The sequence below is a fragment of the Aulonocara stuartgranti genome, assembly GCF_965226115.1.
Source record: "Aulonocara stuartgranti genome assembly, chromosome: 17".
Classification (NCBI taxonomy): Eukaryota; Metazoa; Chordata; class Actinopteri; order Cichliformes; family Cichlidae; genus Aulonocara; species Aulonocara stuartgranti.
The window spans coordinates 40,321,396-40,333,937 of NC_138953.1; the positions used below are offsets into that span (position 1 = coordinate 40,321,396).

The window sequence follows — 12,542 nt, forward strand, 5'->3', positions numbered from 1 at the left end:
GCAGAGAAAAACCCAACAATCATATGACCCCCTATGAGCAAGCACTTTGGCGACAGTGGGAAGGAAAAACTCCCTTTTAACAGGAAGAACCTTCGGCAGCATAACTAAGGGAGGATTCAGGGTCACCTGGTCCAGCCCTAACTATATGCTTTAGCAAAAAGGAAAGTTTGAAGCCTAATCTTGAAAGTAGAGATAGTGTCTGTCTCCTGAATCCAAACTGGAAGCTGGTTCCACAGAAGAGGGGCCTGAAAACTGAAGGCTCTGCCTCCCATTCTACTTTTAAATACTCTAGGAACAACAAGTAGGCCTGCAGAGCGAGAGCGAAGTGCTCTAATAGGGTGATATGGTACTACAAGGTCATTAAGATAAGATGGGGCCTGATTATTTAAGAACTTGTATGTGAGGAGCAGGATTTAGAATTCTGGATTTAACAGGAAGCCAAAACAGGAGAAATCTGCTCTCTCTTTCTAGTCCCTGTCAGCACTCTTGCTGCAGCATTTTGGATCAGCTGAAGGCTTTTCAGCGAGTTTTTAGGACTTCCTGATAATAATGAATTACAGTCGTCCAGCCTGGAAGTAATAAATGCATGAACTAGTTTTTCAGCGTCACTCTGAGACAGGATATTTCTAACTTTAGAGATGTTGCACAAATGGAAGAAAGCAGTCTTACATATGTGTTTAATATGTGCATTGAAGGACATGTCCTGGTCAAAAATGACTCCAAGGTTCCTCACAGCGTTACTGGAGGCCAAGGTAATGCCATCCAGAGTAAGAATCTGCTTAGATACCATATTTCTAAGCTTTTCAGGGCCGAGTACAATAACCTCAGTTTGATCTGAATTAAGAAGCAGAAAGTTAGCGGCCATCCAGGTCTTTATGTCTTTAAGACATTCCTGCAGTTTAACTCATTGGTGTGTGTTATCTGGCTTCATGGACAGATAGAGCTGGGTGTCATCTGCATAGCAGTGTAAATGTATGCTATGTCTTCTAATGATACTGCCTAAGGGAAGCATGTATAATGTAAACAGAATTGGTCCTAGCACTGAACCCTGTGGGGAACTCCATAATTAACCTCAGTGTGTGAAGAGGACTCTCCATTTACATGCACAAACTGGAGTCTATTAGATAGATATGATACAAACCACTGCAGTGCAGTACCTGTAATACCTACAGCATGTTCTAATCGCTCTAATAGGATATTATGGTCGACAGTATCGAACGCTGCACTGAGGTCTAGCAGGACAAGCACAGAGATGAGTCCACTGTCAGAGGCCATAAGAAGATCATTTGTAACCTTCACTAAAGCTGTTTCTGTGCTGTGATGAGCTCTGAAACCTGACTGAAACTCTTCAAATAAACCTCTGCAGATGATCTGTTAGCTGTTTGACAACTACTCTTTCAAGGATGTTTGATATGAAAGGAAGGTTGGAGATTGGCCTATAATTAGCTAAGACTGCTGGGTCTAGAGATGCTTTTTGAGTAAAGGTTTAACTACAGCTAGCTTGAAGGCCTGTGGTACATAGCTGATTATTAGAGATAGGTTGATCATATATAAGATCGAAGCATTAATTAATGGCAGGACTTCTTTGAGCATTTTGTAGGAATGGGGTCTAAAAGACACGTTGATGGTTTGGAGGAAGCAATTATTGAAGTTAACTCAGAAAGATCAATTGGAGAAAAAGAGTCTAACTTAACATCAATGGTACTAAGAGTAGCTGTAGATAATATTACATCTGTGGGATGATTACTGGTAATTTTTCCTCTAATGATAAAAATGTTATTAGTGAAGAAGTTCATGAAGTCATTACTAGTTAACGTTAAAGGGATTGTTGGCTCAAAAGAGCTCTGACTGTTTGTCAGCCTGGCTACAGAGCTGAAGAGAAACCTGGGGTTGTTCTTATTTTCTTCAATCAGTGATGAATAGTAAGATGTTCTGGCTTTGTGGAGGGCTTTCTTATAAAGCAGCAAACTATTTCTCCAGGCTAAATGATGATCCTCTAAATTTGTGACACGCCATTTCCTCTCCAGCTTACGAGTCGTCTGCTTTAGGCTACGTGCTTGAGAATTATACCACGGAGTCAGGTACTTCTGATTAGAGACCTTAGTTTTCACAGGAGCTACAGTATCCAGAGTCGTACGTAGTGAGGACTTAACTTAAAATCTTAACTACTGTCACGAAAGGAAAAACTCAAAGTTTTATTCTTTATTTTTCTCTCTGTTTGTGTCTGTGATTCACACAAATGCACATCAAGGCCGACCAGGCTCAGCGCTGGTTTATCTTCAGCTTACAGTGAGTTGTTGGAGAACACTCTGCTTCCAGTCCTCCCTCGGCTGTGTTTGCAGTGTGTGTGTGTGTGAGTGAGAGGGGGGGAAGTGACATAGCACGTTGTCTGTGTGTGTATGCTTGTTTGTGAGTGAGAAGCACATTGCAAAATAAGCAGCCGTGCTCGGTGTGTGTGTGCACTGCAGTGCTGTGGATTAGACTGTGCAGACGAAGCGACTGGAGCCCGGGGAGGGCTGTTGCAGGAGAAAAGAGGGAAGACTAATACACAAACACAGTGACATGTTGGTTTGTTTCGTACCTGTGAACTGATACTGTCAGTTCTGACTTGAGCACAGTACGTTGCCTCCTTTTCCACTGCATCCACTTCTTTTCCATTTCCAAAGGGTGAAAAGATGAAAATGTCCTGTACTCCTGCATGCTGACCCAGTAAAACCCCCCTTTCCACTGTACCGTACCACAGATGTGGTATAGGTTTTTCTGGGGGTATAAACACTTGACTTGGCATGTGTGTAAAGAGCATTTATTTCATTTATGTTGCAGGACTCGGCACAGGAAAGTGTCATCACCCGTGACATCCACCGCACTTTTCCTGCACACGACTACTTCAAAGACTCTGATGGAGACGGACAGGACTCGCTGTACAAGATCTGCAAGGTAAGCCTGACACGTGACAGTAATAAGATCCAGATATCATTATTATAAAATAAGCTCTTGGTTACAGTAGTGTGGTACTTTGCCTTCTTTATGGCAGAATTGTTTTAAGCGCTAAGCTAAGAGTTAATTCTTGTATGTGTGGTAAAACTAACCTGTTCCTGGAAGGCCGGCCATCATTTTTAATAATCTTTTTGGTCTGGCATGGCTTAGTAGGAATTAGCTTGGCATTTCAATCTGGCTCCACAGTAAATGATTGACAGTGCACACTGAGGCATCGACACCAACCCTTCCTACACGTGACCTACTGGACATACGCACCACTCTGTGGACGGTCATTGATCTTTTCTTCCAATTTCAAAAGTGGAAAAACACAGTGGCTGTTATGTAGGTGGGAGATTTCTTCATATTGCCAACCAAAAATGATTTTTGAGTATGAAAGTCGAGGCGATAAGTAAGCCGTATAATTGCAAAATACTTGAGACTTGTTAAGACAACGAGACAAAACGTTGCAGCCTTTGTTCGACATAATCGGGGATAAACCGCAGAGTTGAAAGGATGTTGGGGCATGCCCTACATGCATGTGTTTTTCATACAACAATATAATGTAAGTTCCAAAAGTAATACAGTAAAATCTTACCTCCATCCATGCATACACGTAAAATATTTAACAGGGAATAGCCACAAATGGACACCCCTGTAATACGGCTTTGCCTTCTCTCAGTTAAAATGATAGAGTCCCCAGTGGACTTGGGTCCTGAGGTAATTCTCTGTGAAATAACACGGTGCAGACAAAAGCCAAGGTCGTATAAATCCAATCTTAATCTCTGACTGTCCTCCTCTTAGCCTGATTGCAGCTGTGTGCTCATCCAAGATGTTTATGCATAGATGTATTTACCCAACTTTACTCGGGTCCATAGTTTGTTGTACAAAGACGCAGTTTTTGTAGTTTTGCCTCTGTACACCACCACGGGCTTTAGACCTGTTCCCATGATGCATCATCACAAATGAAGCAGATATAATGTCTGAAGTTGATTCAAAGTGTTGAATTAGGTTCTTATAGCTTCTCAGTGGACTTTAAAATGAGACTCAAAGATTGATTTTCATGGTTATCAAGAACAGTTTGGAGGAGGTGGGGCCATCAAGTCTGTAATCAGGAGGAGTGTTCGTTCAGCTAAAGCAGGGGTGTCCAACTCCAGGCCTCGAGGGCCGGGGTCCTGCAAGTTTTAGATCTCACCCTGGGTCAACACACCTGAATCACATGATGAGTTCATCACCAGGCCTCTGGAGAACTTCAGGACATTTAAGGCTACGTCCACACGTACCCGGGTATTTTTGAAAACGCAGATTTTTCTATGCGTTTGCACCTTTCGTCCACACGTAAACGGCGTTTTCAGTCACTGTAAACGGCGTTTTCAGTCACTGTAAACGGCGTTTTCAGTCACTGAAAACGGAGATTTTTAAACTCCTGCCAGGGTGTAAATTTTTGAAAACTCAGTTTTTGCGTTTACGTGTGGACGAGAAAAACGGAGAAAACGCAGCATCAAAGGCGTGCGCATTTTTTGACGTCACACTGTGCGCCACGTTATTGTTTCGGTGGAATTAATTTCTACAATGGCGGACTTACACAAAATACCATTACTGTTAATTTTACTGTCTGCAGTGTTTAAATGCTTACATATACACACAGGACTCTGCTTCTATGCGCCATCTTTGTTTACACTTTCCCACCCAGGCTGACTTCTGATTGGCCAACATTTCTACACGGATAGGAATATAGCGCCACCTGCTGCTTTGGCGTGTTGCTAGCAGCGTTTTCCTTCGTTTTTGGCTTTTACGTGTGGACGGGATTTTTTTTTTTTTTTTTTTTTTAAAAACGAAAACGGAAAATCTCAGTTTTCAAAAATACCCATGTACGTGTGGACGTAGCCTAAATCAGCTGTGTTGGATCAAGGACACATCTAAAACCTGCAGAACACCGGGACTCGAGGCCTGGGGTTGGACACCGCTCATCTAAACACAGAGGGTAAAGAAGTTTGTGCAAACTGTCAGTTAGAAGTTAGACTTGACTCTAAACCTCTTAAAACAGCCTGCCCGACTGAAAATTGTCTGTAATTTCCAAATGATTAATGGAAAATTTAGATTTAACAACCTGGTGTGGCGTGTCCAAAAAATCGGGCTCTAAGTATATATAACCAACAGATGTATGACAAACACAGAAACAATGACAGATGACGCTAATGTAAGATGTAACCGAATGATATGGAAGAAAATTTTAAGGACAAGTCTCAGAAATGCTCATCATGCAAAATATCTGACGTTCTTCATGAAACAGTGTTACACAGTTACACTTCTCCTGAAGGGCTGTGCTGCAATATAAAGTGGAATCTGAGGTATTTCAGTATTCTGTGTCTTAACATAAAGATTTTGTCGATCTGATTCTTGGTTTTGGGTAAATATGAAATGAGTTTGGTTATTTCTGACCACAGAGGAAAATAAGACAGCTTATCTAAAGCGTATACGCTAAATAACGATGTGGATAAGGCCTCGTGCTGCACCCACACTGGTATGTTTTGCCTTTAAAATCAAAACTAGGTTTAGAGGGAGGAAGAAGAACTCCATGTGTTTTCCTGGCACTGCAGAAGTAGAGTATGGTTGGTCAGCGCTTTGGGAGAACCTGTCAGGAAGGTTTAACATCCAGTCTGGACCCAACTAGGTCAGTGGCGAGCTAGCCTTCATTTGTATGCAAATCCATGTAGATTTGCTGCTGATAAGGTTGGTTGGATCTTCGGGCATGAGCGGGTTACAGGCACAGAGGATCCAGCACAAAGTTTCTCTTCCTCTTTCTATCCTACTCAGTAATAAGCCTAACCTTTATTCTCCAGGGAAGGACGTCGTCTCTCCCTAGTTATCGTCAGTTTAGTATTTATTTATTTATTGTCATTGTCAAGAACAACGAAATTGCGTTTGGGGCTTCCATACAACCCAAAAAAAAGAAGAAAATAATAAATACCCCTTAAAACCCAAGTGTACATATTTAACCCAGTGTGGCTCCAATGCAATAAGACAATCCTTAGCAATAATGTTCGTAGAAATTCAGACAAAGACCTGAGAAACATGACAAAATACAACAATGCAACCCATTCAATATTATTGTACTGTGAGATATGATATCAGATATGATAGTTATCTATTTAAGAAAGAGGGGGGGGGGGGCAGGAGGGGGAAGAGAATAAAGATATGATGCACCAATGCAGACCAGTTCATTGCTATTAAGAAGTTGGATATGGTTATTGTCCGTGAGAGGGGGGCAGAGAGTTCAGGAGCCTCACAGCCTGTGGATACAGGCTGTTGGCCAGTCTGGATGTTCTGGCCTGTATAGACCTGTACCTTCTCCCTGAGGGCAGCAGATGGAAAAGGTGGCGCGCAGGGTGATGTTGGTCCCGCAGGATACTGTGCACCCTCCTCAGTTTCAGTCAGTTTGACTGAAGCTATGATATAAAACGCCCAACATTTACTGTTGCGCTGAGCGTGCCCTCTGGAGAAGATTGAGGTTAACGAGCTAGTGCTGGGATTCAAAGCTTTCAGATGCTGGATACAGGAGTAAGGGAATATTTTCTGTTTCCATGGAAATGGGACTTTAACCAAGAGAGGGGAAAGTTAACATGGTATTATGTAAGCATGGCTCATCAGCCAGATTAATGCGGTGTGTTTGTGTGCACATGTTTTTCAGGATATTAGTTTTTGTTCGGGTGATGGATACTCTGATCAGAGTTTGCTCCTCTTCTAAAGTTGCTTCTTTCCTGAAATGAAAACAACAATTTAAACTCATTGGAGCTTCAGACTGTTTGCCAGCAGTGAGGCAACCACACACACATTATGACTTTTATACTATGATTATCAACACATTTCCACCATTGTATACTTCACACGTTAGAACAGAAAAATCTGCTCGTTCGATATTAGGATTCGAGCATACTTCGTAGACGGCAATAATCCCTCTGATCCTATTATCTGCTCAGGCTAACAAATTTAGATTTCACCCACCAGGACCTCCCCCATCCATCTGTCAGCGTGCACTTCTCCCAGCCGAGTAGGGGACGTGTGAATGCCACACTCCATCAAGCATGTCAGCTTGTAGATTACGCTCCAGACAGCTCCACAAGACTTCCCCATTACCTCCACATCAAACCCCAAATTAGCTGAACCGATCAGCTGTGGAGCTCTGGACGTCCACGCTCATTTTTCAGGTGTGGAAACGGGGCGACAGTCTTTGAACCCAATGTTTGACTGCTCCTGTAGTCAGTGTCCAGCCAGCGAATGAGCATCCTGCCAAAATATCGGTGGAAGATATTGAACCGTTACCGTCCTTTTGAGTGATTATAAGAAAACAGGTTTAAAGAGTGTTTCATGGACTTGTAGTTCCCCTCGCGCTTCACCAGCCGAGCAGCTGCTTAATAAAGGGGAGCTTACGCAGTTCTGGGGCTGCTGGCCTCTCAAACATTGAGCTTTCATGTCACTTAAGCACACTTGCTTATAAACAAAGAGTGCAAGGTGATTGATATTAAAATAGACGCGGTGCCCCTCTTACTGCAGGTGTTGGGATCACACCTGTGTTAGTGCCGGTCTTCCCGTACACGTGTAAGCAAACCAGAATGTAAGCTGTCCAATCGCTCTTTTCGCTCGAGTGTAATTGTTTTAAGTCACTTCTTGTTTACACGGTGAAAAGCCTGTCTATTGGCTCATTAGCATGATTGGTGGGGTGTGTCAGCTACCAACAGAGACATTGCCTCTCCCGAATGGTCATCTGAAGGTTATTCTCCTGGATCAGTCACTTTAGTGACTAACTAGCCAGCTCTCATATCTACTGTAAGACATGTTTTGCATTTTGTGGAAGAAACACTGAAGAATTTCTTCAGATTTGGCACAAACACTCACAAAGGTCAAAGGTGCACGCTGACCTCACATAAGATGTTATTAAGCCACCGTGCAAGATTTACAGTAATGGTGACAGAATTTTACATAAATGTAAAATGATAAAGTCATTTATAATTAGGGGAAAGACATCCATACAACAGTGACTGCAGCCGGTGGGTCGTCTCTCTTTCTGTGGGTTTTGTTTCTCAGCCTGTGAAATGAGTTTGAGCACTCTTTTGGACAACACCAGCTGGTTCAGGCTTAATACAATATGACCTTAAATGTGCAGAGCCAGTTTGAAATGACAGTTTTATGCAATCCAGACTATTATATACTCCGCCCTCGTTTGAGAACAGGCAGGATTCTCATTCGCTCTTAAGTTATTGGTAAATGAAAGAGATTCTAGTATTTTAAAGCTGCTCATGCATTTTGGATGTATAGAGTTAAGTTTGGGGGGTTTAGCTCAGCAAAACTGTAATGCCGTGTATACATGCTGGTGTTCTGAGACTAACTGGAGATGAGCAAGGCACCAAGCTTTGAAGATGAAGTGGTGTATGATTATTTGTTAAGTGTTTTCACTAAAACCAAATGTTACCAGTCCATGTAGTCACAAGAAACACACTTTTCAGGACAACTCGGTTATACTTCAGCGTCGTCCTGTAGCTCTGCTTATGTGTATTTTAACCTACACTTGTGAGTTAGGTACAACTTCCCCCCTTTTGTCTTTTTATTATTTGTGGCATAGATTCAAAAAGGTGCTGGAAACATGATATGATAGCCTCGCGTAGTTGCTGCAGATTTCTCAGCTGGAAAATCCATCAGATTGGTTCATTGTGGTCATGTGGGAATGGACGCGGGCAGCAACGATTCTCTGTGGTGTTTAAATGATGTTCAGTTAGTACCAAGAAAATACACCCCACACCATCACCAGCCTGAACCGCTGATACAAATCAGGATCCAGTCTTTCATGTTTTTACTCTAAATTGTGACGCTACCATCTGAATGCTGCGGCAGAGACTCTTCAGACCAGCCAGCCTTTTTCCAGTTTTCTGTTGTCCAGTTTGTGGGTTCCTTTGCTGTGAGCTTGCAAAGTTTGGTAATAGATAGCAGTTGTCAGCAGATCTTATTAGGTTTCCTGATTTACCTGGATAATAAAAGGGAACACGGATTTTTGTTTTTAAGCCTGAATATAAATAAAGTCTTAACCATCCAGCAATGTCACAGAAACCCTCATAGCGGCGTCCAGTCGATTGCAAAGATGATATACTCTTATCAGTTCCAGTGTGCCTGGTTAACACCTGGGTGGGTCCAAAATAAGTCAGCTTTTATTTAAAACAAACAGCTAGTTGTACTGTTAATGCCTTCTCACCGTGGCTGATCGTCTCGTTACACAGCACTTTGGCCCCAAACCTCATACTCGCATCAAAGCTTAATGGCACTGTGCTACTGTTAAATGTGGCCTCAACGATGCAGATTTTTCGGCTCTAAGGGTTTTGCTCTGCCAGCTAATGAGTTTTCACAGGTAAATATTAGATTTTTCCTTTTAGATGCAAGAAAACATGGTAGATGTTAAAGCTCCAGAAAGAGCTGCACAAAGTCAGAACAGTGAAGTTGCATCCGACTCTGAAAACACTGAATCTGAATGCTGGAAGGTGATGTAGCACCAGACTGACGCTGGTGGCTCAGAACAATGTAAGCTGCTCCATAACACACTGGGCTTGTTCAGCTGTGGCTGATGAAGTTGTTTTATGGTTAATGCGAGCAGCAGGCTGCAGCACAGTACAAGAAATGATCTTAATAAAGGTTTTAACACTACGCTGTTGCATTTTGCATTTTAAGCAAACTGACTCAGATACTCGTGCTGCTGATGGGAGGAACCTAATGGAACTGGTTTCTGTCTTTTGTCATTTGCTGTTTTCCTGCAGGCCTACTCGGTCTACGATGAGGAAATTGGTTACTGCCAGGGTCAGTCGTTCCTCGCTGCTGTTCTCCTCTTACATGTAAGTAAACTTCTCATCCATCCATCAGCTGTTCACTGTACATCAGATGATCCAATGCACCAGTTAGCACTGTTTGCTAAACACATGCTTGTGCTCATGCATATTCATTTATGACTTTTACACAGACTCGTTGTGCATTTGCAAAAGAATTTGCCTGCAGTGTTTCTCCCTGGCTTTCAGAATAAAAGCTTTCTGTCGCTGCTTAAATGTAACCTTGATTCTCCTACATCTGCAGATGGCACTCAAACAAATGATCAAGGTTAACACGAGCAGCGTGCTCCTGCACCGAGACTTTACTGTCTCTACAAACAGTTTCCTGGCTTGTACAAAGTATAATAAAGCAGCAGGGTAATATAACACACTGAATGAGATGATGTGGATGAAGAGAAGGAGTGAGAGAATCGATTCCTTTCACACACACGTTCAAGGTCACAAATCCATGTTTATAGTACCTGCATGCTGTGTGTAAAGTGACTTTGTACAAATATTACCTCAAATTTGATGTGAGCAAGTTTTTAGAGGACACATGAAGGACAGACAGTGGAGTTGACACATGGGGTAAGAGAGCTGTGGAAGTTTGGTCAAAGTCCAAATGGCGAGGACAGCAGAGGTTAAAGAGGAGTGAGATGTCGTGGGAGAGAGGAGTAGGGATGAGGTCGGAGAGATGTGCACAAGAGCTGCACGTTTGTTGAAGGCATGTGAAGGTGAGGAGCTGGCTGCAGAAGGAGGACACAAGGAAAAAGTTATAGAGGAGGAGAAGGCTGTAAAGATAAAGGGGACAGCAGCAGTGTAAGAAAGAGGGGTTACACAGGAGGAGGAGGAGGAGGAGGCGTGTAATAGAGGGAGGAGGGAGAGGTTATAGAGGAGATGTCAGGAATATTAATAGAGGCTCAGGTTTACCTGCAGGAGCCCATTCAGTCCCAAACACATACTGTCACTCTGATTAAATATCACCTCACAGTCTGTGAGAGCGTGCACGTGAAGGAGAGAAGCCGTGCACACACCGAGCGACGAGCACAGCGTTAAGCGTTCTCTCCTGCTCCTCGTCTTCACACATGCACACACATGAAACTTGTTTTAGTCGCATCTTCCACAGCTGCACTGTTTCCCTCCACTGTTAGGTGACGGCCATGTTTGAGTCTTCTCGAGGGAGCTGCTCTGTCCTTTTGTGTCAGCAGGAACACATTTCGGATATTTAGCTGTTGTCATTTTTCCAAAGTGTTGCTGATTGAGGTTATCCACATGATTTCAGATGCCCGAGGAGCAGGCCTTTTGTGTTTTGGTAAAAATCATGTATGAATATGGCCTGAGAGCTCTCTACAAGAACAACTTTGAAGATCTTCACTGCAAGTTCTACCAGCTGGAGAGGCTGATGCAGGTTAGTCGAGCAACCTTTTACATTTTTAAATCAATCAATGGGACCCCGACAGGAAGGACGGTCTGCATCACACTGCTTTCTGTTTGTAGGTTTAGTTTTGTCTGTCATGTTGCTGTTGTGCACGACCTGCTCCCTCATTCTGGGCTACTTTTTATTTGGAGCTTAATAAGCTTCACTTTGGACCGTAGTCGGTGAAATGAGTAAATATGAATTGGGTTAAGCTTCAGATTAAAGCATATATCAGTCTTGACTGTGTTTGGGAGTATTTTAAAAGCTGTTTTTGGAAAGTGGATTCACTTTGGGAGTCGTAGTCAGCTTGGACGTGATTGTTTTTACACAGGACTCAGGCCTACCTTCATTTTTTACAAATCAAGGACAGTTTGCTGCTGATTACGAGCTCTGTTAGAGCTGCGAGTCACCTAGCATGCGGGAATAGCTCTTTCCACTTAGTTGCCTTTGTTGTCTTTGGTCATTTGCAACACATTTTTTGATCTCACTACTTAGTTGCAGAAATTTGAATGATTGTGGCTCAGAGGCCGTGCAGTTACAGCTCGACATTAAAATCGATCCCATCTGTCTGCTTCTTGACTTAAATGCCATGAAGTTCACTTGTGATACAGACCAGTCTCAAGGACCATTCATTTACACTAGATTTCATTTTCCAGCATTGGTACTTTCCTCATAATGGAGCTGTTTAATAATTACTGATTAAATGTATGAACCAGTGCACTAAACAGAAAAAGACTTTAACTCGGTAAGTTTGAGTCTACTCGTGCTTTAGAGGACGTAGCCAGTTATTGTGTCATATTTGGACTGTAACATGTTGCCTTGTTGACGCCTGTCTTTCATTAAAACAAAAAAATCTATATTTCAGAGTTGAGTATAGATTTGCAGCCTGTGTAGGCTTTTTCTCCTTTGAGGATAATGAGTGCTGATGTCCCATCCCACTCAGGTATTACAACCTAAATCCACCGAGTTGATCTTGGCGCCTAAATCCGTCCTGCCTCTGCTAGCAGTCGCCCGTCAGCATGAAGACAGTTGGTTTAGTGCAATCACATTAGCTCAGTGCAATGATACCATCTGATAATATAGAGTACCGTATTCTCCGCACTATAAGGTGCACTTAAAATCCTTTAATTTTCTCAAAAATCGACAGTGTGCCTTATAATAATAAGATAATAAGAATTATCCAGATTATTTTAAAAAAAGATATTGTGCTTGATAAAACTAAAGACATTGCAAATGAATTTAATGATTTCTTTGTAAATGTTGGCTTTAATTTAGCAAAAGAAATTCCAGAGTCAAGAAATAAT

The 12,542-nt window shown here is 42.4% G+C and overlaps 1 protein-coding gene across 2 annotated transcripts in view; it reads left to right on the forward strand.

Moving 5' to 3' along the window:
- The window catches only part of rabgap1l (RAB GTPase activating protein 1-like), a 93,759-nt gene that overhangs the window by 49,691 nt on the left and 31,526 nt on the right, over positions 1 to 12,542 (forward strand). For both annotated transcript variants that reach the window (XM_082510367.1, XM_082510368.1), the window contains exons 14-16: positions 2,824 to 2,937; positions 9,777 to 9,851; positions 11,104 to 11,229. In XM_082510367.1, the coding sequence (XP_082366493.1) occupies positions 2,824 to 2,937; positions 9,777 to 9,851; positions 11,104 to 11,229 (315 nt within the window). The remainder of the gene's footprint in view (positions 1 to 2,823; positions 2,938 to 9,776; positions 9,852 to 11,103; positions 11,230 to 12,542) is intronic.